Source organism: Canis lupus, chromosome 25, assembly GCF_048164855.1.
Source record: "Canis lupus baileyi chromosome 25, mCanLup2.hap1, whole genome shotgun sequence".
Lineage (NCBI taxonomy): Eukaryota > Metazoa > Chordata > Mammalia > Carnivora > Canidae > Canis > Canis lupus.
In genome coordinates, this window is record NC_132862.1 from 22,776,290 (window position 1) to 22,802,834 (window position 26,545).

Genomic DNA, 26,545 nt, shown 5'->3' on the forward strand with positions numbered 1-26,545 from the left:
GAAGGGAGGTATGCAGGGGAGAGGGAGAAGCAGGTTCCCCACAGGACTTGATCCCAGGACCCTGGGATAACAACCTGAGCTGAATTAACCCACTGAGCCACCCAGGCACCCCAGGAATGATAAATTATCTTGAAAGTAATGAAGATGTAAAGAAAATATAGGAAAAAACACAATGAGTTTGTTAACGGAGGTCATGTCTGGGAAGTGGGTGGCCAGGGTGCTAGTTAGGAATGTTATTTATTTACTTATTTTTTGAAAGTTGGGAATTTTCTGCTTTTCATTTTTCTTCCCTTTACAGTAGAATTTTAAGATAATAAACACACATTCCTCTTATTAGATGAGTTAAGAAATAGAGAAGTAGAACATTATATATCAGAAATAGGGACCTGGCAACCTGGGTGGCTCAATGGTTTAGCACCGCCTTCAGCCCAGGGCCTGATCCTGGAGACCTGGGATCGAGTCCCACATCGGGCTCCCTGCATGGAGCCTGCTTCTCCCTCTGCCTGTGTATCTGTCTCAGTCTCTCTGTCTCTGTCTCTCATGAATAAATAAATCTTAAAAAAAAGGGACCAAGTTTTGAAGGAAATATATGCTCCATTTTAGATACATTAAGTTTGCAGTAACCAAGGTCTTGTGATTATGAAAAACTGTATGGCTTTTTAGAGAATTCACAAATGAGACTTGAATTTCTTAAGTGGTTCTCAGCCCTTTCAGTACTTTGGAGTCTCCTGGAGAGCCTTCTCTGAAAATTGATGTGAAGTCCCACTCCTGAATTTCTTTCTTTTTTTTCCTGAGTTTTTGTGCATTGTGGTTATGGCTTGGGAAGTGGTTATTTCCTAAAAAACCCCAACCTAACAACAACAACAAAAAAAACACCAAAACTTCCCAGGTGAACCAATTCAGCAGCCAATGTTAAGAACCATTGCTCTTCAGGAGATCTTTAAGGGAGATAGCATGGTATGGTTCCGAGCCTGAGTGCATAGTTAGAATCACTTGGGTACGTTTGAACAACCAACCAACCTCTCCCCTGCCCTATCCTGAGATTCTGGTTCAGTTCTGGAATGGAATGTGATTTAGTGTTTTTAAAACGCCTTATAGTTGAATCCAATGCATAGCCAGGTCTGAAGACCCCTGATGAGAGGAGGAAATGTAAAGGCTCAAGGAAAAAGCTCAGTGTTACCCAGGTTCTTATATTTTACCACCATCAAACTATCATTTTCTCCCTTTCTGCTTTGCTCCTTAATACTTCTTAAAAATTAGGAAATTACAGCATGGTAGCCATGTATCTAGTATTATCCCAGATGGCTACTTCTAATTGCCCAGAGTAAAGAGGTCAACTGAGTTATTTTAATTGCTAAGAACTTCCATGGTAAGGATTCCTGGAGAAATAAGGAAGATGAGGTATAGTCTTCCTTTTTTTTCTTCAAAGATTCACTTATTTATGAAACAGAGTGAGTCCAAGAGTGGGGAGGGGCAGAGGGAGAGGGAGAGAGAGCATCCTCAAGCAAGACTCCCCTTGGAACCCAATGTGGGGCTTGATCCCAGGACCCCGAGATCAGGACCTGAGCCAAAATCCAGAGTCAGACATTCAACCGACTGAATCACCAGGTGCAGATGGTAAACTCTTAATTGCACTGAGCCAGAACCCCTGGAGAATTGGAATGTTGCTATACATTGGAATGTATACCATGAAGTACCTAGTTCTCCTGGCCCATCCCTTTCCCCTATTCCAGAAGCCACAGTGCCTCTGTGACCTTTTTTGCCACTTAATTTCCCCCATATTTCCTAAATTCCTGCCACACTGAACCTTTCCTGTTCCTTGAACATGCCAAGTCTCTTCACAGGACCTGTGCTCTTGCTTCTTCTGCTTCAAATACTTTGCCTCTAGATAGCTCCATGGCCTACCTTCTTTCTTCATTCAAGTCTTGGCTCAAAGGACACCTCATCAGGAAGGTCATTCCCAACCCTTCCACTAAAAATAAGCTTTTTCCCCTCCATCCTTTTAAGCAGCTTATATTTTCCTCATAGCACTAAGCATTTCCTGACCTCTATTTATCGACTTATTTCTTTATATTGTTTTCCCTGTCCCGAGAGAACAGGACTTTACTTGTTTTATTCCCTGAGAGTCCTTTGGGCCTATAGCAGTAAGCACATAGTAGCTCAACAGGTACGAGGTTGAATGATAATACTTGCTCACAGTGGCTACTGCCTGTCCATGGCTGACGGTGAGCTTGCCTGAGAAGGATGGGGGCTGAGCCATAGGCATCTTGGTGTCTCTTGTGCTCGCTAAGTGCAGTGCCTGAGCCATTGTGTTGGTGCAATTAGTGTTTATTCAGTGAACAAAAAGGCAAAATACTGAGAATAATAAAGCAGATGAAGGAGAAAGAGGAGCAGGGGAAGGAAAAATAAAGAATCACCCTACAGTTATTTAATATGAGGCTATGGTCTCGTTTTTTGTTCTTGTTAGTTTTTAAAGATTTTATGTATTTTGAGGCAGAACATGCACACAAGCAGGGGCAGAGGTGGAGGGAGAAGCAGACTCTCTACGAGCGGGGAGCCTGATGCAGGAGTGCATCCCAGGACCCTGAGATCATGACCTGAGACAAAGGCAGACGCTTAACCAATTGAGCCACCCAGGCACCCCCATAATCTCGTTTTAAAATATTATGTAGATTGTTACTGATATAAAGTATATATTCCATTGCCTATTTGTTTCATGGCAGGTGCAGTTATTGATTGGAGAGTTTCAAAATCCTGAACGGTATAAGGATCACGGGTAGTTGATTTCTTGTTGATTAGCTCATAGGAGAATTGGTTAGCTACAGATAGAAATACCTGGGAAGGTGATCTTTATTTTACCTTTGAAGAACCAAGTATTGGTTCTGTCACTGGGGGGAAAGGCTAAGGTCTGTTGCCCTTGCAGTATTGAAGATGTACCCTGAATTCAGGTAGAGAAAAACATCTGCTCACGCTCTCACTTCTCCATTTTTGCGTACTCTTATCTTTATTTTGGGTCTTACTGTCCTTCCCTGTTATTGAGAAACTTTTATTAGTAGTCTTAATAGGTGAAGATTTGCATTATTTGTGTTACAGGTTTTTTTGTTTTGTTTTGTTTTAGCCCAGGACTAAGAAAAGCTGCTAAAAAAAGCGACTTAAAGCAAAATCACAAGTGCTTTATTGTGCACCAACACTGCGAAACCATTCATGTAATGAAAAATTTATGTTGCAATTTTACTCACTTTAAATTCGAGCCATCTTCTGTGGATGAATCTGTCAGGGATGGGGACGTACATCTGAGATCAGCCAAATATTTTTGGTATTTTAGATAACTTGTACTGTATTGCATGTGTGAGGCACTGTGCTAGGGTCAGAGACTTAAGTGGAATATCTACTCAGAGTTCTTGTCTAAATAGTCTAGAGGGGCTGGCAAACTTTTTAATGGGTCAGATAATAGTTTAGGTGTGAGGGCCATAAGGTTTCTGTTGTTATCAGTGGACTATGCCGTCATTAATGGATAAAGAACAGTGTGACTGTGATCCAATTAAACTTTTATTTTGTAAAAACACGCCAGAAGCCTGCAGATGAAATTTGGCCAACATCGTATCCTCTAACCTGGTCTAGAGGATAAAGGGAGAGAAATGGATTCAAAGAACAAAGTAACTGAGCTGGAGTGTATCCCTTTAAATTCATTTTCTTGCAGTTAGTAAAGGGTTTTAAGTTAATTTACTTACTTGGGTTACGTACTGGTAGAAGAAAGTCCTCCCCCCCCCCCCCCCCCGCCAATTTGGCATTTTATTGGCATATTCCAAAGTAGCATTACTAAACCTGAAAATTACAGTAATATGTTGTCTTTAGTGCCTTAGGCTTCCCTGTAATGTGAGCTTTCTAGGTGTTTTAGAATACATTCAGCATGAATATTATTCTAAAAATAAAACTGATTATCATTCATAATATATCAAATGACTAAGACATGTGTAGGGTGGTGAATTAATCAGAAGCAATTGTTTTCTTCTTTTTTTGAGAGCATGTGTGCGCAACGATGAGGTGGGGCAGAGGGAGACTCTTAAGCAAGCTCCATGCCCAGTGTGGAGTAAAGCGTGGAGCCCAGCATGGAGCTGACACAAGGCTTGATCTCATGACCTTGAGATCATGACGCAGGCCCAAATCAAGAGTCAGATGCTTAACCAACTGAGACATCCAGTTGCCCCTGCATCATTTCAAATATAAGGATAAGAACTGATGATCTAAAGGGAACTTCTGTCCTTGATTTGGGGGGCAGGGGATGGGATGAGTACTTTTGTATATGGAGTGGAGTTTTTCCTTACAAGTCAAGGTTAATAAGTCAAACCTGTCCCTGGTTAATACTGTCTTTTAACCGATCAAAGAGCATCCCTTGTGGTTTTGTCAGCAGTCTACAGCTGTTGTGAAGTTGGTGATGGTACTGTGATTCGGGTGTATATGTGTTTGGCCATTTGTAATGGGCAAGCTGGCTATGTGGAGAGTTGGTATAATGTTGCTGTGTGAAGTTGTTTCCTATTATTCTTATTTATCTTTCTTTCAATAAGAGGTCCTTTGTTCACTGTTTCCTCAACACAGAATAGAGGATTTATGTCTTGGTGTTCATTCTCTACTTCTCTGTTTTCAAAGAGGAAAATATTTGTTTCATTCTGCTCCTTCTGTAATGCACCCAGGGGGTTTTGAAGGCTTATGCCAAGAATTCTTTGAGGGAGTTGGAGTACAACCATCGCCAAGAAATTCAGTTCTTTTTTTTTTTTTTTTTTTTTTAAAGATTTTATTTATTTATTCATGAGAGACACACAGAGAGAGAGGCAGAGACATAGGCAGAGAGAGAAGCAGGCTCCATGCAGGGAGCCTGATGTGGGACTTGATCCCAGGACTCCAGGACACACCCTGGGCAGAAGGCAGGCACTAAACCGCTGAGCCATCCAGGGATCCCCAAGAGATTCAGTTCTTAATGACTTTTAGTTTAACATATCATTTAAGTGTTGTCTTTGTTCTAGAAGACATCCTTTACCTCTTGCCTGAGTGCTCAAAATGAGTCCTGTGGTGAGAGTGAAGAAGGCATGCTCTTTTTTCCATCATTTTACTCCATCTGCTATTTTGTCCTTCTTTCTAAATATCACTGAATTTGGTTCTGATATTTATTAGGCAATGTACAGTCAACAAGCCAAATTTTGAATGCCGACATGATCGTTTGGCTCACAGATGTTAAATTTCTGAGTTAGTGCCACCATTTAAAAATCAAATGATTTCACTTTTTTGTGGCTGGTGACCTAAATTTTGTATTTTCACCCTCTATCATCCAGCCGGTAGATGTTCAGTAACTTTCCTTTAATGGTGCTGATTTCTCTTCCCCAGGCTAAAGATCTAATAATCACACCAGCCACCATTTTAAAGGAAAAACCAGACCCCAATGCTCTGGTTTTTGGAACTGTTTTCACGGATCACATGCTGACAGTGGAGTGGTCCTCAGAGTTTGGATGGGATAAACCACGTATCAAGCCTCTTCAAAACCTGTCATTGCACCCTGGCTCATCAGCTCTCCACTATGCTGTGGAAGTAAGTACATGAGAATCAATGATGGTGATGTACTAGATCTTCACTGTGAGTATGAAGTAGCTCTTCCCACTAAAATAGCTTTGGAGTAGCATGGGCTTTATCACATTTACTTGAGGAAATCATAAATGTCTTTAAAACTTTCTCCACAGACCGTTGGATTGAAGGTAAGTCTTGCAAACTAATCTTTCAGATAATCTTGAACTTTCCATAATGTCAATAAAATAATCATTTACAGTAAATGTGAGGACAGTACGTAAGAACATTAGCAATCAAAAATTCAGTACTGTTAATATTTTACTAAGTCACTTCTCAGATCTTCTAATGACTGAGAACGTGCCTTTGAGTACAGTATTACAGTTAAATGTTAATGCTTACTTCATATTTTTATGACCAGCATTAACTTGTAGGTATACGTGTTGAGATGTGTAATTAAATGTCATCCTTCAGGCATGAATGGAATAATCATAAGCATAAAATACTAAATATGTAGAGAATGCTTTCTCTAGTCCTTGTCAGGATACACAGTTAGATCCTCTGTATACTCCTCATTCCCTTGACCCACATTCTATTTTACTCATTTTTAATGTGTTGGACATTTTTCCCAGGATATTGGAAATTGGAAATGAGCAGTGGCCTACCTATTAAGCGAGTAAAAATAAAAATAGTAGATATTCATAACAATAACAATAAAATTACCTGTGTTTATTAAATTCTGGCAATGTACCCTGCACCTTATATGGGTCATCTCATTTAATTATTTTAAGTGAGAAAACGTCTTTAAGTAGTCAGGTTCTATAGTCAGACTTTCTGGCTCAGATTCAGTCTCTGTTACTCCATAAGGTGCTCCCTGACTTGGGAAGCTTATTTAAAATCACTTTATGCTTCCAATTTCTTTACCTATAAAATTGAGGTAGTGGTAATACTTACCTCATAGTGCTATTATAAGGATAAGGTATTTGTGTAAGCATATATGGCCATGCCGGGTGCATAATGAGAACCCAGTTGTTAGCTATGACTGTTAACCCTTAAAGCAGCCTTATCATCTTAAAAGCAGGTTCAGAAGAGTGAAGTTTCTCGGCCAAGATTACGCAGTATTAAGGGAGGTCCTCCCATCCCTGTGACATCACTCTTAAACATATACACTAAAATTATGAGGAGTCCTGTCCAATTAATTTGTTTAAAATTATAAATTTGAAGAATTTGGAAATCTATTCAGTGCCCATGTGTATTCACTGGATGTTGAGTCTTTAGTTTCCATTCCCAGTTCTATCTACTTGGATGAGTTCTTTGATTATTTGCTTCAAGCCTCAGTAGTAGCCATCCTTGCCTGTGTCATAGGGTACACTAAAAAACAAATGAAATAAAGGAAGCACTTAAAAATTTGAGAGGGCAGCCCAGGTGGCTCAGCAGTTTAGCGCCGCTGCCTTCAGCCCAGGGCCTGATCCTGGAGTCTCGGGATCCCACATTGGGCTTCCTGCATGGAGCCTGCTTCTCTCTCTGCCTGTGTCTCTGCCTTTCTCTCTCTGTGTGTGTCTCTCATGGATAAATAAATAAAATCTTTAAAAAAAAATTGAGAAAGGAAATATGGTAAATTTTAGGGCAGTGGTCTCAAGCTTAGCACATGTCCTATCCTCAGAGCTTCTGATTTCCACTGAATTTCCAGGCCATGTTAATGCTGCTGTTCCAGGGACCACACTTTGAGAACTGGTAGCTTATGGCAAGTACATGAGAAAGGATTAATGTGATTTTTGAAGCTAAAAATGATTTTTTAAAAGATTTTATTTATTCATTAGAGACACAGAAAGGCAGAGACATAGGCAGAGGGAGAAGCAGGCTCATCGGGCGGGGAGCCTGATGCACGACTCAATCCCAGGACTCCAGGATGACAACCTGAGCCAAAGGCAGAAACTCAACCACTGAGCTACCCGGGTGTTCCAAAGCTAAAAATGATTTTGATGACCTTGGTTTTTGAAAAACTTGTTGGAAATCTATTTAGATGAGTTGAGAATGCTAATTTGCCTAGTTTTGTCAATTTAGATTTTTGTGCCCAGGATAGTTTTAAAAATTTTTAAATTACTATTAGCCTTTGTTAAATAAAAATTGAAAGCTTTTCTATATTAGTCTCCACTTACAATATAGATACAAAAAGTGTTTCGCATGAAGAAGTGGATTGTGTATGACATTAGTTGTCAATTGCAATATAACAGATTATAGCTTAAAACAACCACCATCATTTTTTTTTTTTTTTTTTTTATCTTTCATGATTCTGAGGGTTGACTCGGATGGCATAAGTGGTTCATGCTTGGGGTCTCTCTGGCAGTTTCTGTCAGATAGTGACTGGGGTTGGAGTTAGCTCAAAGACTTCCTGACTCTTGTCTGGTGCCTGGGTGGGGAGACTCAAAAGGGTGGGTGCTGAAAAGCCAAGGCTCTGCCAGAGGCTGTCTTTCTCCATGTGGTCTCTCAAGTATCATGGCTTCAGCGTAGTCAGACTTGGTAATTGGTGCCTCGGCTTCTAAGCTTTGTATCTCAAGAGACTGAACCCTGTTGGAAGCTCTGCTTCTTTTAACATACTAACCCCCAAATCACACAGCATGACTCCTATCATAACTATTATCATGGCCATCACAAAGCCCCACTCAAGTTCAAAGAAAGGAGATACCCCTTCTTGACAAGGAATGTCAAGGTTATAGATGAGCATGAAGGACTGAAAATATTGTGTGACTATTGTTGGAAATATAGTCTTGTGATATGTATCAGTGATAAATGGGAAGATAGAGGAATGCATTTAATTTGCTTTTTTATCAGATGGGCTCTTAGGTTTAGCAGGCAAAATATTAGGATATTGACGTAGGAATTTAGGAAGTGTGATTGCCTTATGCAGAGAAAATGAATCTTGGAATTTTCTGAGGCATATTCTTTCACTTTCCTATTTACTTACTTATTCAAGGGATGTTGAGTGCCCGCTTGGTTCCCTGGAACTGTGCAGTGTGCTCAGGATTGGATGACAAGCAAACTAGCCATGAGCTCATCCTCAATTTTTTTTTTTAATTTTATTTATTTATATGACGGAGCACAAGCAGGGGGAGCTGCAGAGGCAGAGGGAGAAGCAGGCTCTCTGCTGAGTTGGGGGCCTGATGTGGGACTTGATTCCAGGACCCTGGGATCACAACCTGAGCCAAAGGCAGATGTTTAACTGATTGAGGCCCCCAGGTGCCCCTCAATAATTTTTAAAAAATCTTTTAACGCCCCACTAATAGGCAGATACTTTATTACAAAAATTTTCTTCCCAAATGTATTCAAAACGCTCATGTTTCAGGCTTTTTCAAACCTATGACGGTTTCTCTTATACTGACCCACTTATGGATGCTACTTTATTGGATGCCAACCTGAGTTTAAGTTCAGTAACATTTGTAACTGTATTTTTTAAATCTCAAAGTGAGTATATGAGCAATCTTTTTTTAAAAATATTTATTTATTCATGAGAGACAGAGAGGCAGAGACACAGGCAGAGGGAGAACCAGGCTCCATGCAGGGAGCCTGACATGGGACTTAATCCCGGGACTCCAGGATCACACCCTGGGCTGAAGGCGGCGCCAAACCGCTGAGCCACCCGGGCTGCCCCATGAGTAGTCTTCTTTTTTTTTTTTTTTAATTTTTATTTATTTATGATAGTCACAGAGAGAGAGAGAGAGGCAGAGACACAGGCAGAGGGAGAAGCAGGCTCCATGCACCGGGAGCCTGACGTGGGATTCGATCCCGGGTCTCCAGGATTGCGCCCTGGGCCAAAGGCAGGCGCTAAACCACTGCGCCACCCAGGGATCCCGAGCAGTCTTCTTAAAATCTGTTCTCCTCCACTCATCAGCTCTACTGATTTTAGAATGCTTTATTTCGAAATCTGCAACTACATGTTGTTTTTATTAATTATGAAAATATTTTTCAATAGATGTGAAGATTTCAAATAGTGAAAAATGAACCATGAGTAGGGAACTTGGATAAAATATGAAACTTGATAATAGTTAATTTTCCAGTTGAAATACTCAAATAAAACATAATTTGATAAAAATGGATAACATATATACTATTATTTAATGCATACTTACAAATGAGTGCTCATAGAGCTACCATCTAGATATAGAAATAGTACACTTGAACATCCCAGAAGGTTTCATGTGTTCCTTCCACATCCTAAATCCTGTATCTACTGGCAACCATTGCCTTTACTTTTGTGATAATCTTTCTTTGATTTTCTTTTTCAATTTTTTAAAAAAGATTTTATTTATTTGACAGCAGAAGCAGGGGGAATGGCAGAGGGAGAAGCAGGCTCCCTGCTGAGCAGGCAGCCTGATGCAGGGCTCGATCCCAGGACCCTGGGATCATGACCCAAGCTGAAGACAGATGCTTAACTGACTGAGCCACCCAGGCACCCCATGCTTTTCTTTTTAGGTTATAAATATCTCTAACACTATAGCTTTGCCTCTTTTTGAAACTTTTTGTAAATGGAACTGTATCGTGTGTGTGCACCTATTGTTTGAGCTCAATATTGTGTAAGATCTATTCATCCAGAACGAGCACAAACATCTGTAGGGCCTGGGACAAAAGTGCAAACAGAGACGCCGTGGTCTACCCACTGTCTCTCTTCCTGCCCTGGCTCCATCCTGTACCACAAGGAGCCTCACACACATGTGGATGCCCATACCATCTGTAAACAGATGACCCTTGGCCATCTGCTGGTCAGGCACACCAGTGATACTACCTGTTTTTAGTGGGATGAACCTAAGGAGAGTCATTCAGGCTCTGAAAATGGGATCAGGGCCATTTGGGCAGGAATTCTATGGAAGTGGATACTTGGAGCCTGGTCTAAAAAAGGAACCTAGGTCCAGATGACTACTTGCCCCAAGGAAAGTTCACAGCTGGAGGAAGGCAGAGGTGAGAGGCCTTCTAAAGTGTGGAGCTCAGGGAAGAGGCCCCAGTTGCCTAGTTCTAAGAGTGGTAGGGACCGCATTGATGTATTCCTTATACGCCGTTATGTGAATATATTCAGTTTATTGTTGATGGACATTTGGGCAGTTTTTTTCTGTGAACATTCTTGTACGTAGTATGCTGGTGAACTTGTTTTTAAGTTTCTTTAAGCAGTTCTCAAAGTTTGGTTCACGTGCCCCTAGGCCTCCTTTCGAGAGGTTGGCAAGGCTAAAACGCTTCACGTTAATATCAAGACCTTGTTTTTCTTTTTCACTATGTGTTGACGTTTGCAGTAAGGCTCTGACGCCAGCTTCTTCTGCTAGTTAGCTATCATATTCTTTAGTGCCAAGTGTTATAGTATAAGGAGTGTCAGCTTTACTTAAGAATGTTCTTGGTGAAATGGCAATAATTATTAATTTTATTAAATTTTGACTCGAGTAAATGTCATTTTAATCTGTGTAATGAGATAGCAACTTTGCCTAAAGCACTTCTATACTCTTAAGTACTACTACAGTTGTCTCAGGGAAAAGTAATTGTGTGTTGTGGACTGAATCGGCTGCTTTTTTTCACCTAGAACCATTTTACTAGAAAGAACGAACTATAGTTATTCAGACTTGGACATTTTCAGCTGTTTTTCTTGAAAGCAAATGAAGTGAGCCTGCCACTTCAAGCAACACAATGGACTATATTTGTTGCCACTGATAAAATTCTAGCTTTCAAGTAAAAATTAGAATTTTGGGAAATTTGTATCTGCCACCACAAGCTTGAGCCTTTGCACTATTAAAGAGTATTTTTAAAGATGTTAGTGGTAATATTAACAGAGTTGTTTAAAAAAAAGTATTAACCTTTGGAAGATCTGCATAACTTGAACCAGTGTCTTCCGAATAATCATTGCGTGGCATTACAAATTTATGCATGAGTTAAGACCCATTCAAAATGCAAGACAGGGATGCCTGGGTGGCTCAGAGGTTGAGCCTCTGTCTTCGGCTTCAGTCATGATCCCAGTGTCCTGAGATCAAGTCCTGCATTGGGCTCCCTGTGAGAAGCCTGCTTCTCTCTCTGTGTCTCTGCCTCTCTGTGTTTCTCATGAATACATAAAATTAAAAAAAAAAATGCAAGACAGACTGTGATGGCTTCTGCTGTGTCAATTTGGCTGTCTGATCTGCAGTCCCCAGAATTGAATTTTTAGTCTCCTTCTAGTTAGAACACCTACAAGACACTCTTGTGACTGATGGAGGACAGAGGGAGGCATGACCATTTTACTCAATACACATAACCTTCTTCTAGGTATTCAATCAAATGCCGATCTTGGTGCTGTGTAGAATTTTGTAGATATGATTGAAGTCTCTCTAATCAGCTGACTTAAACTTAAAAGGATAATTTTTCTGGGTGAGCCTGACCTTAGGATTTCTGTGAGGTAAGAGATTCCACACATAGTTAGACTTAGCTTTCTTTCACTTTGTGTCTCCCTTTCTGACTGCCCCTTGTGAATGAGGTGCAGCTCATGCCTGCGGGTCCCAGCCTGCTTGTCATCTTCTCTCCCTGTTGGCCTGTCTTCCAGATTTCAGACTTGCTCAGCCAGTTCCTTATAATAAATCACATTGGCCAATTTCTTATAATCTGGTAATAATATAATATATGTATCTCCTGTTCTGCTTCTCCAGTTGAACTCTGATACACTATTGGATTTTACTAAATTAACACTATGAAACTTCATTGATAGTGTTTCAAATTCCACATTGCATCTAACCTTCAGGTGACCACTTGTCAATTTTTGAAGTGGTAGCAGAGAAGAAACCACAGTTACCTGAAAAGGCTGTCAGCAATACTTCTCCCTCTCTCAACTGCATATCTCCGTGAGATTGGAGTTTTCTTTTTGGACTTCAAAACAATATACCGCAAGAGATTGAATGCGAAAGCAGATACAAGAATCCAGTGTCTTTCATTAAGCCACACGTTAAAGATTTGCAGTAGTAAAAACTGCTGCACTTAACAATAATCCTTTTGGAAAATACAGATATTTTTCATTAAAATATGTTAACACATCATGGTTCATTATTGTTAAATAAATTTAAATGGCTCCCTTCTAATTTCTAATATGGTAATTATTGATTGAATAACTGCACATATAAAAGCTTTTTGGGGCCTTCATAATTTTTAAAAATTTAAAAACCTCCCGATACCAAAAGATTTGAGAAATAGTGTATAAGGATATACCAAGGAATAGTGCTGCTTGTCATCATACGTATCTTCAATTTTACAAGGTAAAGGAAACTATTTTCCATAGTGGTTTTACCAATTTTTATACCCAGCAGCCATGAATAAATATTTTTATGGTTCCAAAACTTTGTCAATTCCTAATATAGTCATTATTTTAAGATTTTAGCTACTTTTGTATAATGGCATCTGATTATTGTGATATTAATTTCCACTTACTCTGAGAGGTTGAACACCTTTTCATATATTTATTGGGCAATTGGATATCTTATTTAAATCTTTTTTATTTCTAGAAGTGCTTTATATATTTTGAGTATTTTAAGTATCTTCTTTTACTCTGTTCTTTTACTCTGTAATTTTTTGATGACAAGAAATGCATTTAAATTTTAAGTTGAATTTATCAGTCTTTGCTTTTTATTTGGTAGTTTTGCATCTTAAACACGATCTTTGAACAAAGATTCTTTTCATACCCTGAGATTATAAAGGTGTCTTTCTTTTTTTTTTTTTAAGTTATTTATTTATTTTTTATTTTTATTTTTTTTAATTTTTATTTATTTATGATAGTCACAGAGAGAGAGAGAGAGAGAGAGAGAGAGGCAGAGACATAGGCAGAGGGAGAAGCAGGCTCCATGCACCGGGAGCCCGACGTGGGATTCGATCCCGGGTCTCCAGGATGGCGCCCTGGGCCAAAGGCAGGCGCTAAACCGCTGCGCCACCCAGGGATCCCTAAAGGTGTCTTTCTATATTTATTGATTTTTGTCTTTCACAGTGAGGTCTTTACTCCTAGAAGGTGATTTTTATATGAAGTAGAAATCCAGTTTGATTTTTTTTTTTTTTTTCTCCCAGTGGATACCCTGTTGTTCCAGCACCATTTAAAAGGACTGTTCTTTGGTGGGGGCTGGGTGTTGTAGACGGTTAAGTGACTGACTCTTGGTTTCAGCTCAGGTGGGTGATCTCAGGGTCATGAGATTGGGGCCTGCATCAGGCTCTGAGCTCAGTGCAGAGTCTGTTTGGGATTTTTTTTTTCTCCCTCTCCCTTTACCCCTGCTCCCACACAAGCATGTGTGTGTGTGTGTGTGTGTGTGTGTGTGTGTGTGCGCGCGCGTGCAGGTGCACATAGGCACTGTTTCTCTCTCAAATTTTTCTTTCTTTTTTTTTTTTTTTTTTAAAGGACTGTTCTTTTTCCTCTCATATGCCATGCCACTTCTATTACATATATATGGATCTGCTTCTGGATCTCCATTTCCCATTGCATGGTCTATCTGGATCTCTGTTCTGTTGTTTTACTTGTCTATTTGCACAAATGCCACACTGTCTTAATTTCCAAATCATTAAGTCTTGATGTCTGTCTGGAACAAGTCCTATTTTATCTTTCTTAAAGATTTTATTTATTCATGAGAGACACAGAGAGAGGCAGAGACACAGGCAGAGGGAGAAGCAGGCTCCATGCAGGGTGACCGATGTGGGACTTGATCCTGGGACTCTGGGATTATGCCATGAGCCAAAGGCTTAACCATTGAGCTACCCAGGCATCCATTATTTTGCCTTTCAACAGTGCTTTGCATGTTCTCAGCCATTTGCTTTTCCTTATAACTCTTAAACTCGGTTTATCATGCCAATTAACTTCTGTAATTTAGTTTATTAAAGGAAAATAGAATCCCTGATGTGATTTCCATTTGGATTACATTGAATATATACATCAATTTGGGAGAATAAACACCTTTATGATATTGAGTCTTTGGATCCATGGGTATGTGATTGCTTTCTGCATTTAGTTAGGTCTCTAATGACTTGATAAAGTTTATATTGTCCTTATGGGTCTTCTTTTAGGCCCTCACTGCCCCCAAATGTTCCTCTCTCAATTCTATCATAAATAGTGTCTTTACTTTCTATTGCTGTTACATCGGAATACAATTTTGCATTTGGTTACCTTGCCTAAACAAATAATTTCAAAACAGTATGTTGATTTTTCTGGGTTTTCTACATATTTAGTCTTATCTATGTTTCATCATCTATGACAGTTTTATTTTTTCTTTTCAACCTAATGCTTTTTATCTGATGATTTGATATATTTGCCTTATTATACTTGTATAGTATTGAATTACAGTAGTCATAGGCAATTTATTATATCCCCACTCTGAAAAGGAAAGCTTAAATTTCATCATTAAACGTAATGTTTGCTGTGAGTTCATTGTAGATATTTATCACTTACCAAAGTTTCCTTCTTATCTGGGAAACTTAAAAATCTCAAATGAATGTTTAGCTTCATCAGTTGCATTTATTATATATCTAATGAGATGATCATATAGTTTTTTTAAATTATCTAAGCTGTTAACATAATGAATCTCATTAATTGATTTTTCTAATGTTAACCTCTGCTCCTGAGATAAATCCAACTTTGTCAGGCTCTGTTACCTTTTGTATAATTTTGCATCTGTGTTACTTAATGAGATAATCATATAATTTTTACATATATTTGAACCTACATGAGGTGCATACAATTTTAAAATTAAAGTGAAGTAAATGGAACCCAATGAATTACTTTCTTTAATCTCCAGTAATGCTTCTTGAATTAAAATTTAGTTTTGTATTAATAATATAGCCTCACAGCTTTATATTAGAAAGAATTTGTGTGACATTTTGCTTTCTATGTCTTTTTGTTTCAGGTGTGTTTCACATGTTCTCTACTGGGTCCAATCTGACAACCTTCTCTTTTAACTGAGGCTTTACTCTGGATACATTTAATAAGTTAGATATTTGCACTTAAATCTAATGTAGTGCCTTGAAATTGTGCTACATGATTGATTTCTTTTCTCATGTGAGCTGAGTTTTAAGGCTATAAGCTTCTAAAGGCCTATTATTCAGTTCAAAAATTTTCTAATTTCTATTATTTTTCTTGACTCATACTCTATTTAATGATGAATTTCCTCTTTTCCAAAATGTTGACACTTTGTAGTTCTGTTACTGATACTGATTTCTTATTTATGGTTAGAAAATATGTGAAAAGAGCACACATTCTGCAGGTGTTATGTGCAGGGTTCTGTATGTCCACTAGGTTAGTTTGTTGTTCCTGTTGTTTAAATCTTCCATATCTTTACTGAGTTTCAGCCTGTTTGTTCTGGGAGATATATAGAGAGCCAGTGTTAAAATTTCCCACTAAAATTGATTTTTCTCTTTTCTCTGTGTATATCAGTATGTGGCTACTTCAGAATCTTTTAACCTTCATGCCTAGTGGTTTGTGTCATGGGGGTAGGGGGCATTTTGAGAAAAGTGGCATGCCTCTAACATAGGAAGGTCTTGAGCTGCTTAGTTTCTGTGATTTGGGGGCTAAACCAGCCCTGGTCACATCTAGATTATCTACTATCCAGAGTTTGAATGAGCCAGATTAAATGAAAGAATGCATGGGTATTTAGGGCAGGGTGCCGTGGATTCTTCGCTTCCATTTTCACTATCTGGGCAGTTAGCCCATATTGTGTGATTGGAGAGGTTTTCTTCCCACCTCCATTGAGTTGTCATTTGGCAATATGGCTCCTGCTAAGTCAAGGATAACTTTAAATTCCTATCAGATTTTGGTACTAAAAGAACTTCTTTTTAGCCAGCTATAAGACCCAGGCTGTCAACTGTTGGCTTTTCTAGATTTAGCGATCTTCGGTTTATGCAACAGCTTGACATGATGAAGATAATGGGTGCCCATAAAAAGTCAATCTTTAAACACAGAGATTGTTTTCATTTAGTTATCCCCTGAGATTTATTTCTCTTTTTATCTTTAGTTATTTGAAGGATTGAAGGCATTTCGAGGAGTAGATAATAAAATTCGCCTGTTTCGTCCAGACCTCAACATGGATAGAATGCACCGATCTGCTCTGAGAGCCACTTTGCCGGTATGTAAGTTTAGGAGTTTCTTTTGTGTTTCTCTTGATGTAATGGGGGTCACTGAATTTACCTCAAAACAGATCATTGCTGAATACAGTTGAACAATGCAGGATTTAGGAGCGCTGACCTCCAGGGAATTGAAAATCTGTTTGTAACAACTTCTGATTCCCTAAAAACTAAGCTAAGAGCCTACTGTTTTCTGGAAGCCTTACCAAAACACAAACAGTTGATTAACACATATTTTGTATTATAGAGACTTGGTTCTTAGAGTAAGCTAGAGTAAAGGAAGTGTTAATAAGAGAATCACAAAGAGAAAATACAGTTATACTACTGCACTATATTAAAAAAAAAAATCCACATGCAAATGGACCCATGTGGTCAAGGGTCAACTGTAGTGAGATCAATACTCAGTACAAACCATATGAACATTTAAGTTACTTCTTATCTACTTTGTAATCAGTGAGGTAAAAATACAAGGAAATAACCAATACCACTTGGCAATTCCACAGTCTTTCTTCATGAATGTCTAGGTGTGTGTGGGGGGGAGGGGAGGATTAATGTGTATATAGGACATAATAGGATAAGGAAGAAAACTATACCTCAAACTAAAATAAGTAAAATCTGAAGACCCTATGAAATTTATAATATGTGAAGTGGAAAATATGGTGTGCCATGCAGATATTTTGGGAGTATTTTGCCTAATTGCTCTGGACACTAGCAAGTTTGCAGTAATTTAATTATTTTGATACTTTGCCCCCAGCTTATTTAATAAAAAGACATCAAAATGGTTTTTCATGCCATTGGTTACTGTCCATAACATTGTTAAAGAGCAGAATTCATTATACGGTGGGTTAGATTTAGATCCTAAGGCTCACGTCTAGGTAGGAGGTGTCTTAGATTATTTCCCTTCCCTGAGACATGACCAGTCTGCCTTTGTGAACCAAAGGAGTCTTTTTCTTCTTTTACAAATCCTGTGTGCCTAACTTTCAGGAACGTAGCCCAAGCTGTGCTTTGAAGAAGCCCAAGTAACTACTCCTTTTTAGCCAGGTTTTTCCTTTTCCTCCCTATTTTTGTAACCCATGTTTCACCCACTTCCTTCCAAGGCCATAATAAAGTACCAGAAGGAAAACGAAGGTAAGTTCTTTGGACTAGTTTCACTCTTGTGCCATTACAGACAAATTACCAGGAAGTACTTTAAAGTGGGGACAGAAGGAAAGGGAAGTAACATCTTTTGGACATAAGCTCTGCCATAAACTGTGTGATGTGGTTTTACATTCCTTCCCTGTTTAGTCATAACTAACTAATGTAAGCCTCAAGAAGGTATGTCTAAAAAAAAAAAAAGTATGTGTTAAACATCTTAGTAGCACCTTTGTACCTAGAAGAAAACTCAAGCCCTGAGAATTTAAATTACTTCTTCCACAGAGTAAAGGAAGAAGTAAGAGAGTAAAGGAGTAAAGCAAGAAATTGGGTGCAAGTCTTCTTAATTCCTAGTCAAGTTCTATTTCCACTAAATCTTCAATGACTTAGGGTGATGATGTGTCCTATATGATTGGCGATCTCAATTTCTATATGTGCTGTGATTGCTGTTGTAAGTTCTCATTTAAGTAGCCAATTCTTGATGTCATGAGTTGTACTCGGATGTGTGTTTCTGACTCGTTTCAATTTTGGATAACCCTTGACATACATTTCTGAAAGTACATTTCTTTGCCCTGTTAAGTGAGTAGAAGCGACTTATTTTACAAACTGTCACTTATCTAGTATATGAAAACCTTTTTCTCCTTCAAAATAAACTGCTCTTTGCCTTTGCCCATTTTCCTGTTGGATCATCTGTGTCTTTCTCACTATCTTAACATATTCCAGTTAACGATCCTTGGTTAATTATGTGTTGGAAGTAACTTCACCCAATTTGTTGCTTCTTAGTGCAGAGTCTGCTTAAGGACCCTCTCTCCCTCTCACACTTCCCCTTCCCAATGGTCTCGCACAAGTTCCCCCTCTCTCAAGTAAATAAATCTTAAAAAAACAAAAACAAAACAAAAAAAAACCAACTCTTTTCTACTTTAAGGTGACCAAAGTTTTTAAAAAATTTTTACTTTATAAAAGTCTTAATGTTTTATCACGTTTAAATGTGTAATCCAGCTATAGTTGATATTTGCTGTGGTAAAGGGAAAGGATCAAATATTTTCTTTCTTCTATGGAGATAATCCATCATCCCACCATAATTTTAGAGAAAAAAAAATCACAGAAAAAAATTTGTTTTTTATTATTACTGCTTTTTTAACAGTCTAAAGCTTTCATGAGGATCATTTCTTATTGCTACAGTGAAGGAAAAACACTATTCATTATGATTTCCGTTCTTTCAGGTATTTGACAAAGAAGAGCTTTTAGAGTGTATTAAACAGCTTGTGAAATTGGATCAAGAATGGGTCCCATATTCAACATCTGCTAGTCTGTATATTCGTCCTACGTTCATCGGAACTGAGGTACAAATTGACTCCCTGTTTCAGGCTGGGCAAGTTATCATCATTTATTCATATGTGAAACTTCTAGTACATAGTTTGAAATAGCCCCCAGTAACACCATAAGTGACTCTTTTCTCCTGATTATCAAGACCAGGTGTCAGCAAACATTTTCTTTAAAGGGCCAGCTGGTAAATATTTCAGACTTTGTGGGCTGTATGTTTGTTTGTTTGTTTGTTGTTGTTTTTATGGGCTGTATGGTTTCTGTCACAACTACTCATTTCCACCATTGTGGTACAGAAGCACCACAGTTACCAATGTCAATAAGTCAAAAAATGAGCAAGGCAGCTTAATTAAGATTGACCAGTATTTCCTCATATTTTCCTGAGTTTCCTCAGAGACATTCCTCAATGTGATGTCTCTTTTCTTGACAGCAGTTCTCCGAGGCAGAAGTGGTGATGGTTTTGAAATTTGGAGGAGGGAGAGCTTCTGCTTTTTATTTTCAGTTTTCTGAAGTCTTGGGATTACTAAGGAGTGGCAGTGGAAGGCCCTATTCCTCCATAGGAAGTGTTGAAAATGAAGTTCACAGTGGGAGTTAGGGAAGGATCTTGAGAGCTAGAGTCCTAGCTTTAAACAACATGGCCATAAGATCTGCTGGTAGGTCACAGCATACTGATGAGTGCCCTTGAGAAAGGACATGCATGGAGAAGCTAAGGCTATTTGTGTGGGTTGAGTATGTTCTATAAAGACCCTATCACTTGTCTCCTTCCTCTTTTTAGGCAGCTGTGGTCTTATATGGAGGGATAATTGAGGTGGGGAGGCTGCGTGTGGGTGACAAGTGGAGGGACTGTGGCATATGGAGATCTTTAGGAATAGGGAGAATGAGATGGCAGTCTTTACTATAATCTCATCATTCTGCTCTCTACTAGGTAATTGTATGCCTACCAGGTTCTCTACTCTGCCATCTGAATGCAAGAAATAGGGAAATATGTAAGGCCATAGAATAAATACCTAAATGGTCCTTTGGAATCCTTTTGATGCCTTTTGAAAGACTATTAAGAATCTAGATAATGAATTTTGTGAATTGAGGTCTCCCTAACAAACTTGAAAGAACTGGGACAATTAAAAAAGTTATCTACTCCTTATGTCTCTGACATTTTAATATTAACGAACTTTTATTTTTAAATTTTATATATATTTTTCAGTTTTTATATTAATTTTAGGATAGGAAGAAACAATTTTTAAAGGTTGTTGAAACATTGTTAGTAATCTGGGAGCACTGTCTTGCATTTATTCTGAAGTACTTTCTCACTCTAAGATCTGATTCTTCTATTCTGAGTTTGTTGAGAGTTTTTGTCATGAATAAATATTGAATTTTGCTGATGCTTTTTCTGAATGTCTTGACATGATTATGTGGTTTTGTCCTTTAGCCTGTGATTATATTTATTCATTTTTTAGTATTAAAACAACCTTGCATTCCTGGACTAAATCCTGTTTGGTTACAGTGAATAACTCATATTAAATCTTGTATTCAGCAAGTATTTTGTTAAGAATTTATGTCAGTGCTCCTAAAAGGTATTGGTCTGTGGTTTCCTAGTGTATTTAGTTCTGTGATTTAGTAAGTTGTTAGGGTTCCAGAATTCTATTATCTAGAGTCAGATAAGCTTTTAAACCTGATTTTATAGTCCAGCCTGCTGTCACAATAATCCTCCTTATTGGTGGTCTTCAACTTTTTGCATTTGAATCACCCAGGTATGTATGTATATATGTATTTTTAGAGAGGGGTAAGGGTCAGCGGGAGAGGGAGAAAGAGAATCTTAAGCAGACACCACGCCCAGCATAAAGCCTGACATGGAGCTCAGTCTCACAATGCTGAGATCATGATCTGAGCCGAAATCAAGAGCCGGATGTTTAACTGACTGAGCCACCCAGGTGCCCTCATCCAGGAATTTTTAAAAATACATATTGACTCCAATCCCCAGAGATTCTCATTGAGTAGATCAGAATGGTGATTCTGATGCCTGCCCAAATTCAAGAATCTCAGAGACAAAAGCTGTGTCAAGTAGTTCTCTCCCACTATATCAACTTACCTATTTGATTATGCTTTGGACCTCAGAATCAAGAATTTTTTAATCTGCTTTGTAAGTAGTAAGTTAAGAATCAAAGGAAATAACTGATATCATTTGGTGAGTCAGCATTATTTATGTTTGGTTGGTATATTTACATCAACTAGAATTTTTCTAAGTAAAGGTACAGGCAGAAAAAACAATTACTTATAATTTGGAAATGAGCCTAATACAAATAATGCTCATTAAAGCATATGGATTTAAACATTCGTACACCACTCAGATGTTATACAATCTAGTCTGGTAATTTTTATGCACTGTCTTTTCATGGTGGCTGCATTTGGTAAGTGAGGTACTGGCTGGAGGATTAGTCCCGGTGGCTCCCAGTTCACTGGAATTCTTTCATCAGAGATGACTAACTTTTGCTGGCTTTTTCTTTTCTTTCCTTTTTTTTTTTTTTTTTTTTTTTTAAGATTTTATTTGGGGTGCCTGAGTGGCTCAGTTGGTCAACTGTCTGCCTTTGGCTCAGGTCATGATCTCAGTGTCCTGGGATCGAGGCCCACATGGGGCTCCTTGCTCAACAGGGTGTCTGCTTCTCCCTCTGCTCCTCCCCACCCCATCCCTACCCCACCCCCTGCTTGTGCATGCACGCTCTGTCTCTCAAATTTTTTTAAAAGATTTTTTATTTATTTCAGAGAGAGCACAAATGGGGAGGGGGCGGGTAGGGGACAGAAGGAGAGGAGAAGCAGGCTCCCCACTGAGCAGGGAGTCCGACGGGGTGGGGGGGATCCTCTCAGACCCTGAGATCATGACCTGAACTGAAGGCAGGTGCTTAACAGACTGAGCACCCAGGTACCCTTTTCCCAGCATTTTTAGGTTACTTGAGTTTCTTGATGGCTCTGTATTGTCACTGGCTTCACAGAATAAAAGCTCACCTCTGTATCAGTTACCTGATATTTTGGTCTTATCTGCTGCTGGCTAACATCCACATTTTTCTCTCATGTTCTTTTCATGGTTAGATTAACTGATTAAGTGGATCTTTGATCCAAGAAGTATTTTTGATTTCTCTGAATGAGCACATATATGTTGGGGTAATTTACTAAGTGATATTACCCCCTCCTTGAGCTCATGTTCTCAATCTCTATTCCTGGGTGTGGTATTCCCCTGTGTGTATAGAATATTCAGTATTCTACAACAAGTGTATTTGTACTGAGCTCCAGCTCAGATCCAAATAATCTAAATTTGTGGAGCCAGGATCAGAGACTCTGCATTAAAACAAACTCTCCAGGGATTTCTTAACTACTTTCAAGAGTATCACCATCTCAAGCCTTGTGAGAGAATTAACTATACGTCTAGCAGTTTTTACTGCTTTATTTGTTCCAGGGATTGCAAACTGGTACCAGGTAGAGATATCTCTTTCTCTGAAAGCTCAGCTTCATCCCAGGGGTAGGGTTTTGTTTTCACTTTCAGGGGCCATGATATAATAGTCTAATAATTATTCCTTCTCATGCCCAGTACAATTTGGTAGCTGCCATGTAACAGAGTGGTTCTAATGCCAACTTTTGAGTTTCATTGTATTTGCAAAGTGTTCTTTTTCTTTTTTTTTTAAGATTTATTTATTTGACAGAGAGAGAATAAACAGGGGAAGCAGCAGAGAGCAAGGGAGAAGTAGGCTCTCCACTGAGCAGGGAGCCAGACATGGGGCTCAATCACAGGACCCTGGGATCACAATCTGAGCTGAAGGCAGACACTTAACTCACTGAGCTACCCAGGTGCACTGAGTTCTGTTTCTTGACATGTTTTATAATCAACTGACCTTACATTTTTACAGATTTACATAGGTATACCTCTGTATGAATATTTTTGTGCAATTCTTCATGTCTTTCAGGCTTCTTTGATAATGATTGGATCCATTACTAAAATCCTTTTAGATTTAGGATTATAATAAACACAATAGTATTTTATTGGAACACTTATAATTAGCCTATTAATATGTAACCAGTGGGTAGAGATTGCCAATAAAAAATACCAGGCTGCCAGTGGGTAGAAATTTAAAAAACAATTTTTTTCTATAAGGTCATATTATTAAAATACTAAACAGCACATAAACCTCTTGTAATAAATTTTAAATTAGAGGATAAAATCATTCACATTACCAAAGGATTTCTCTTTAAAAAGGAATTTAACATCCCTTTAATATATTCTGAAATATTTATAGGTAGGTAGAAACAAAGAGAAACTGAAAGCTAGAGTGCTTCAGGCTACTGCTGGTTGTGTCAACTGGAGATTAAGATAAAATCTGAAAGCCTAATATTTAAATAAAGAACATTTACATGAACAGTCTCTAAATTTTCACTTTATCAGACAAGAAGCTAAAATTATATGGCTGTCAGGCTCAATACTGGGTACCGAACAACCTTATATCTTTGGAAGCTGGGTTTTGCTGATTTTAACATGTTTTATGCAACTTCATTCTATTTAGTAACTCCAAGCAAGTACAATTATATAGACATACAAACAGACACAGGCTTTATTTCCTCAGTGATTCTAGTAAGTGTACAGGTGCTTTGACCATAGTCTATAGCAAAATAAGCACAACCACAGAGACTCTGAAATCCCCTTGTGTGATCATGGCTCTCGGCCTTTCACTCTTCCAGTTTTGCCCAGGGTCCTCTCATCCCACTGGAGATAATTAAAACACTGAATAATAGCAGGACTGAGAATCAGTGTCACAGAGAAAGGTTGCATCTGATGGTCTCCAAGTCAGCCCACCCTGCCCCTTTGATACGTCCCTGGCTGACTGCCACAGATCTGCAAGCTACCAGCAGATTTGACTTTTTCTGTATTCCTAGACAAACTAACCTTGGCTTATGTGGAAGGTGATAAATCTGTCCTATTCAGTTAACTCAGGCTTCTACATTCAGACCGCCCCAAATAAACTTCTGGAGTTGAGCTCAACTAGAGAAGCAGTCTGCTTTTGGTTAATTCCAACCTCAGATGCACAGAATACAATCTTAACAGTGCAGAACATTTTCAATCACTTCACATAAACAGTTTCCCCATTCACAACTTCTGGAAATCTTTCAGGATGACGTTTTCATTAGAGCTCGCATTTATAAAACTCCTGCTGCCAAATGGTCCACTCCTTGGTTTCTGGTTCACTGCAGAGGGAGCTTAAGGACATAAATTTCATAGACATGTCTTTCTTTTCCTTTTATCACCTTGTAAAATCTTTATATTACACATATAATGTAACGTATAATAATAACAGTTCCCATGAAAAGAATTCCCTTTATTCACTGTCTTTATTTATGCTCATACATCTTATATCTTCTTTTCTCTCCACAATTAGCCTCTATAAATGAAAGAATCTGAACAGATTTGAAAACTAGGTATAGCAGCAATTTGTGATCATATAACTTGTTTTGTCCACACTTTATTTACTTATTAAAAAGATTTTATTTATTTGACAGAGAAAGAGTGAGCACAAGCAGGGGGAGCGGCTGGCAGAGGGAGAGAGAAGCAGGCTCCCTGGCAAGCAGGGACCCAGACACAAAGCTCAATCCTAGAACCCCAGGATCATGACCTGAGCCAGAGGCAGACGTTTAACCAACTGAGCCATCTAGGTGCCCCTTGCTCACACTTTTAATGTATTCTTTTGCAATCCTATTTGAGATAGATATAGATCTATATAGATACAGATTCCTTCATTCATTTGGCTGCTTATAAACAACATTAAACTCTCATTTGTATAACCCTGTTAACATGTTTCAGTTGTTTTCAGCCCCATCTAAGTATCTTCAGACCTTGAGTTTGTTTTTAGAGATCCAGCTTATTTGCATTGATGGTAGCCTGTGATAATCAGCTTATTATCAGCTACCATCCACTGCTGCCAATGGGCAGCCTCTCGAGGCTGTTCTTGTCCGTTTCATCCTTATCATACGGGATGATTGTTGTTGTCTTCAGTTTTACTCTTGGAGTTGTGGTGCAGCTGGTTACTACCTCTCAGTTCACAGCACTTCCCATCATGGGCGCTGATGTTCTGCTCTATGTTTCCTTATTCCCTTCCATCTTCATTCCCTACTCTATTCTCATCTCCTCCTCCCCTCCCTGGAAATCATCTCATGTATTAAATGAATATTCTTTCAGTTTGTGTTTTTAAGTGTATCTCTTATTATATGCCTGGCATTTTAATTTCTACAGATGGTTTTGTTCTATAATTCTTACATATCCTAATGTGTCCCCAAGGCACATTGTTTTTCATTTCTGTGTAGGTTACTATATGTATATCCAGTCCATAACATCTGACTGCTGGAAAGTTCTCCAAGCTGGACACCTGCCACACTCGCCCCAGTTCCCTTCCTGGGATTCCATTTCCCTGCTACCTTATATAATACTGCAGGGAGCATTGACGATATACAACTCAGAGAATTCTTGAAAGAGTTAGTGTTTCCCAGCAAGATGTGCTTGGCCTGTCTTACTTTCACAATCCAGGAAAGTTCTGCTTTTCAGGGAAGTCCTGGTTCTTTTTGATGAAATATAGTCGCTTGTCTGATGCTGTTGCCAGCCCTTAGTATTATGAAGCTCTCCTAAATATCAGGCATGGTGTGTGTGAGTAGGAGCTGCTAATACCATTTTTGAAATGAGGAAACAGCCCCAAAGAAATGCAATAAGAACCCCTGTACTCTTAGCCTGTGGGGCGGAGTCTAGGGACACAGTGCTGTGCAAAAGCCCCATTTCTGCTCTCAGGGAACTCAGTATCTGGTGCAGTAGTCCCTTTTCATAAGAGAAACCCACAAAATGAATGTGTACTGACAATCCTGACAGAGGGAGGTCCATGCTGCAGAGATGTGGAGTGTGGCTCAGTAACAGCGGTCAGTGTGGAAAGGTAGTAGACCAGACTCCTAAGATCTTTCCCATCTTGTCTAATATTGGTCCACCTTTGTGTCGATTTCCTTTCCTTCTCTAACAGCTTTCCTGCTATCCATTGTATTTGATCCAACCACTCCAGATATTATAATATATATTTTGTATTACATAAACACTATCATTCAATACATACACATGTTATAGAACACACACCAACATCTTATGTTCAGTTATAATACTTCCAAGTTTAGGAATATCAGTTTTCACATGCAAACTTGTCAGTCTATTTCTGGGATTTTATTTTTATTACAAATTTTTTAAAATTCAGGTATAACTGTCAGGTATAGAACATAATAATCTAATACTTGCATATATTGCAAATTGACCACCACAATAAGTCTAGTTACATATGTAGTTACAAAAATTTTTTTTTATGACAACTTAAAAGATTTACTCTTCTTAGCAACTTTCAAATGTACAATATGGTATTATTATCTATAGTCAACATGCTGTATGTTACCTCCC

General features: G+C 38.6%; 1 protein-coding gene across 3 annotated transcripts in view; it reads left to right on the forward strand.

Moving 5' to 3' along the window:
* Positions 1-26,545, forward strand: part of BCAT1 (branched chain amino acid transaminase 1) — a 107,150-nt gene that overhangs the window by 40,029 nt on the left and 40,576 nt on the right. For all 3 annotated transcript variants that reach the window (XM_072798650.1, XM_072798649.1, XM_072798651.1), the window contains exons 3-5: positions 5,380-5,580; positions 16,527-16,637; positions 18,990-19,109. In XM_072798650.1, coding sequence (XP_072654751.1) covers positions 5,380-5,580; positions 16,527-16,637; positions 18,990-19,109 — 432 coding nt within the window. The remainder of the gene's footprint in view (positions 1-5,379; positions 5,581-16,526; positions 16,638-18,989; positions 19,110-26,545) is intronic.